The sequence below is a fragment of the Solanum dulcamara genome, chromosome 10, assembly GCF_947179165.1.
Source record: "Solanum dulcamara chromosome 10, daSolDulc1.2, whole genome shotgun sequence".
Taxonomy (NCBI): domain Eukaryota; kingdom Viridiplantae; phylum Streptophyta; class Magnoliopsida; order Solanales; family Solanaceae; genus Solanum; species Solanum dulcamara.
In genome coordinates this window covers 69,881,068-69,887,080 of record NC_077246.1, presented here as the reverse complement: position 1 = coordinate 69,887,080, position 6,013 = coordinate 69,881,068, and the positions used below count along the sequence as shown (strand labels likewise).

General features: G+C 31.1%; 1 protein-coding gene across 1 annotated transcript; it reads left to right on the top strand.

The window, feature by feature from the left end:
* Window positions 1-3,153: 3,153 nt before the first annotated feature.
* LOC129904952 (glycosyltransferase BC10-like) lies at window positions 3,154-4,188 on the top strand. The gene has a single exon (XM_055980360.1). It carries the CDS (start codon window positions 3,154-3,156, stop codon window positions 4,186-4,188), a length of 1,035 nt encoding a protein of 344 aa, XP_055836335.1.
* The last annotated feature ends 1,825 nt before the right edge of the window (window positions 4,189-6,013 follow it).

Here is a 6,013-nt window from a genome sequence, read left to right as displayed (position 1 = left end):
TGGAGCATGAGGGGAGGATTACCTAAGTCTGTATAAGAAAACCATCAGTCCATTCCCCGACTAACATGAAACTCTAATCCACTAGAGCGTGGACTAATAGCTCAAAGTTATGTATTGCATTATAAACTTTAATATGTGTGTGTAATACACAATTTCGTTCAAAGTTTAATTCATTTTTGTGGAGTACAGATCACTAAAAAAAATTTCAATTAACTACAGATTTCATTCATCTATAATTCTCTTCTAATTCAACTTTAATGCATGTGTAATACATTTTAGTTCAAAGTTTAATTCATTTTTATTTATTTATTTTAAAAAATAAACAAATTGCAACACAAAAGATCTAACAATTCATGGAAAAACTCCCAACAATCACTGATATAATAAACTTGAGCAAATAAATTTAGACTATAATAAAAGTATCAAATACACAAAAAATTTCTTCAGCATCTAGCACACAAGTTCAAAATAACAACAAACTAAGAAAATACACATAAACAGATTAAAAATGCTATCAGTTAAATAATGTGTTGGTAGAATGACATACCGGATATAAACTCTCCGATAGAACCGTATTTTTGCACAATCGATTTCGAATTTTTGGATTCTTCTCCTGAGCAACTATAGGTTTCACTTTCTTTGACTGAAATTGAGGAGGTAAATCCTCAAAATCATCATCACTGTCAACAAATTTCTTAGATGCCGATGCAACATCAACTCATTTTCTTTTTGATTTAGAACTCAATTCATTGGTTTTTTCTTACTTCTACCGCCCTTTTTCTTCACATGCAATGCTTGGAAATTTTGATTAACCTCACTACCAGCTTCTTTTGGAGATTGATTTGCAGAAATTCCCAAACTAAAATTTGAACCGACATTCACTTCACCACTGCCAGTTGAATCAACAATTCGAATTCTTGGGCTTCTTCTAGGAGATTTCTGACCTTCCATTACAATTGTGCTGCCAGTTGAATCAACAATTCGAATTCTTGGGCTTCTTCTAGGAGATTTCTGACCTTCCATTACAATTGTGCACCTAAAACCTATAAATTCCGTCTGAAATAAACAAGAAGATGAAGGAATAATGGAAGAATGAAGAAGAGATGAAGGAAGAAGAGAGAGACGCAGAAACCTTAGAGAGAGAAAACCCTTTCCTCTTCCTTAAATAAAAAGAAAATATAATGTTTCTTTAATTAAAATATTGCTATTAATTGTTAAAAATGGTAATAAAATAAAAGTATATTTAAAAATGGTAAATATTTTTTAAAACACAGTCAATTAAGTAATTTTACCTAAAAATTAATCCTTATGATTCAAAATAGGCTGTTGGATCCATCACGAGCTTAAACCAACTTAATTACCCCCCAAAAATATGACTCTTTGAACAAAATACTTAAATTTAAATTTGGTTTAATCACAATTTTAAAGGCTAAATGTTGCTGAACAAGCTTAATTATATTAACCAAACATTATGTTAAGGATCACAAATAGTTATAAATTTATATATTTACGTAATATTGTATCATCGAGAATTATAATGAAATGAATAAAAAAAAATCAACTTTAACAAAAAAATTTGAGTTAAAAGCTTTGAAATAAAAGAAATTTAATAAAAAAAAAGTGTCTGATGAGAGTCTATTACAAGAGAATTCAGAATAATAAAACGCAAAAGAAAAAATAGCTATTCAAAATTTAGTCCAATTAACTTGGTCAAACCTTTGATATTGCAGTCCTATTCCTGTGGAGACCATCATTGTGAATTCTTTAAAATTGTAAAATAAAATAAATCATAAACATATATATTCTCAGACGTTGAAATATTTGATATAGAAATTAGGGATAATAGTATTTTGGCTCTCTTAATTATTGGTAAATTTTGATTTTAGTCCTTATGATATTTGACAAGGCATATTTAACCTCGAATTAATTGAAGTAATTTTTTTTATTTATATATATATATATATATTTTTTTATTTGAACTATTTTTACAATTATATTGTTGTTAAATATGAAGTAATAATACAAGCTTAACGTTTTCATACAATCATGTGATGAATATTTTTTCTTTTGAGTCGAGGATCTATTGGAAACAACCTCTCTACCTCACAAAGATAAGGATAAAAATTACATACATTTTATACTATCCAAACTGCACTTGTAAAATTATACTTGTACAAGCTTAATGTAAGGTAATTAAGTGATTAAACAATTGGTAATTATGATAAATTTGTGAATTTTAACAAGCAAAGAGACAAAACGTATATGTTTCACTTAATTGAAGGTTAAATATAATTAATCTGATATTATAAGAACTAAAATCATAATTATCAATAACTGAGGGACTAACAATATTATTCATCCTAGATTTTAAGTTCATTATATTATCGGTTGTTAAAAGAAATAGTATACAATCAGGTCACTCAGATAATTGCGTGTGTAATCTATTATATATATAGTGTTATTTTTATAAATTTAGTATAATTTTTTATAAAGAATATTCGATTTAATTGACCATCCTTCACGCTATACCACTAATCAGCTATGAGATGATTTTTCTTTTTTTAAAAAAGAATCAACCGGGCTGGCATGTGGAAAGCAAGAGCGAGCTTCTTCACTCCATACGTTGATCTTTCGAAAAAAGCGGAAGTAACTAGGAAGAGAGTCCAGTACAAGCAATAGCTGCTCCTGGCATTTAAATCTTTTAAGTGCAAAAATTAAGAGTTGTTATTTATTGAACCAAAGTTTTGACTTTAGTAAAAAAAATTCTAGAGTGTGTTTGTTTCCTAAAATAACTCACATCCTACCATGTCCACCTAAAGAATAGGAAGCTGAGACAAATTAAAATCCCAACTACCTTGATAATACCATTACCTTTCCTTTTCGTGAATTATCATGGCACCATTCTCTAATTTTCTTCTTCATTATCCAAAAAATTCCAACCTTTTTTGGCTTCTAATTCCTTCCTCCTCTTTGTTCCCTTTAGAATTTAGTAATAACATTTCCAATTCCTCCTTGTGACCAAAATCCTTCATCACATTGTAAATAACACATTCAATTAATCATCTTCTTATATCTATCTATCTATCTTTTCCTCTTTGTTATTGTTGTTGTTGCTTTCCCTTATAATTCTTATGTTTTACATAAAGGGTGGCTATGTTTAACACACCCTTTGTTATATCCTTTGCACTTTTGTTATCATTCCCTCTCCTTTTTCTATTCGCGCCACAAATCTTTCCACCTAAACACGTCGAGATCTCGATTCCTGATGAACTTGATGATCTTGCCTTGTTTCGTCGTGCAACCCTAGCTTCAATTGACGGAAGCGGTGGTGCCATCTCACGACTTGGCACCACCCATCCCCGTATGAAGATCGCGTTTCTCTTCCTCACCAACACCGATCTTCATTTTGCCCCTCTCTGGGACCGTTTTTTCGCCAATCATGATGATCTTTTCAACATTTACATCCATGCAGATCCCTCAGCCAAGATTTCTCCACCTAGCGGACGCATCTTCAAAGGCCGCTTCATCGCATCCAAGCGAACCCGACGTGCCTCCCCGACCTTAATATCTGCAGCTCGACGTCTTATGGCGACTGCCCTCTTAGACGACCCATTAAATTCCTATTTTTCCCTCGTATCACAACATTGCATCCCTTTACATTCATTCAACTTTATTTACAATTCTCTCTTTCGATCTCAATTTCCTGAATATCGTAGCTTCATTCAAATACTATCCAATGAGTCGTACATGTGGGATCGTTACGTTGCACGAGGCCAGAGTGCAATGCTACCCGAGGTACCGTTCGATCGGTTCCGGTTCGGGTCACAATTCTTTGTCCTCACAAGAAGACATGCATTAGTGGTGATTAGGGATAGGAGATTATGGAGGAAATTTAGAATGACTTGTTTGAATGAGGATTCATGTTACCCAGAGGAACATTATTTTCCTACACTTTTGTCTATGGAGGATCCTAAAGGCTGCACACAATATACTTTGACACGTGTCAATTGGACAGAGAGTGTCGATGGACACCCACGTACTTATTTTCCGGCAGAGATTTCGTCGGACCTTATTTATAAGCTCCGGGAATCAAATTCTACATATTCTCACATGTTTGCAAGAAAATTCTCACCGGATTGTCTGAAACCTTTGATGGATATCGCGGACAAGGTCATTTTCAGGGATTAAAGGTATTTTTTTTAAAAAAATGAAAATAAAAATATTTGTCTTAAAATTGCAACAAAAATATCTACTTATTGTTTGGTGATGATTCAATACTAGTATTATTTCATATCAATTATTTATGATTTTTGAGTTCATTGGATTAAATTTTTCTTCTAATTTTTTATGAATCACCAAAATTACCATTCACAACCCTACTACTTTTTTTTTCTCAGTTTAATTGAAAGGTGTAAATTATATATTATTAGTAATTAAGACAACCTTTTAACAATGTTTTTTTTTTTGAAGAAAGTCTTGAAAATGTATTTGTGGAAGAGTTTTGAATTGAAAAACAAAATGTTTGAATGGATTAATGTAAAGGTATTTAATTCATGGACTTTCTTTGTTCAATGACCTTGTATATATATGGGTAACAATAATTGTCTAAGTTAGCTTATATGCATTTGGACTGCAATTTAAATCACGAGTATTTGCTACCTCTAATCATTATAAGTGTCGGTAGCTATGTCCATTAAGGCTATAACAGATGAGAATAAATCATCTTTTACCTTCACTATAATTTGAATACTAAACCTCGCGATTCACAATTCAATTCATTGACTATTAGGTCACACAACAGCTAGTTGCTCGGCCTTAATCTTGGACTGATCTCAAATTTCAATCAACCCCTTCATACTTCGATCGAATCAATCGATCAAGAACGAACCTACATTCACTCTATTTGATGCTCAAACACCCTTTTATTTTGCAATCCAAATATTACTTCTTAGATAAGAAATTAGTAATGCATACAAATAGATCACTTGAGCTACCATGTTTGCCATATATTTAAAAATTCTAAATCTGTCACTACACGATTTATTATCTAGTTCATTTTTCATAATATTAAATGATTTTCATAATGCGACTAATGTGCTGTTTATATTTAATTCTACAGGTGAGTTCGAAAATACTGTTTTTAGGTTATTGTAGGAACTAAAAACTTAAAGGCTGGAGCAGGAAGAGGCTAAGGCCCATGCCAAAGCCCTCTCACAATAAACAAATATTGTTGCTATTTGGTGGTCTCTCTTGTACATAAAAGTTAGAGAACCATGCCTATGGCTTTCTTATTGGTTGTGTTTTATATACAAAGTGAGAAAAAAATGGTGTGATGGTCACAAAATTGGTGCTTTTTATGGGCTTAGAATGGAGTTAGAGAAAGGATTTGGTGCAAAGGATAAGCAAAATGTAGCGCGGAACAAAGTTTGTCTCCTTGTTCGCCTTTCCTTTTACACATAATTTATTCTCTGAGGTTTCAACTTGTAATTTATATATATTCCTTGTAATTTCATACTATATTATACAAACCTCTTATATTTATATTTGTGTAATAGGATTGTATTATTTAATCTAGAAGTAGAAGATTTTGATCCTCAAGTGTCAAATCTTATTTTTTTAAGTTTATTTTGGTGTAACAAAATTGCCTTGTTTTTAGTTATTTTTTTAATTACTAGATAAATTTTCGCTCGTGTGTTAGTTTTATTTTTTATACATCTATTTGATGTAACAAAATTGCCTTATTTTATTTTAGTTTTTTATTATTAAATGATTTTGCCATTGATGCCCCCCCCCCCTCCCCCGCAAACAACTATTTTCTCTAGTGTTTCGAATTGTAGTAACAAATCATATATCACTCATAATTTTATAATATTATATGAATTTTCTCTTTTTATATTTGTGTTACAAAAATGTATTTTGTAATCTATAAGTAAAATATTTTGCTCCTCCTGTCAATATAATTTTATTTTTTGTTTGGTATAATGAAATGACCTTATTTTATTTTAGTTTTCCA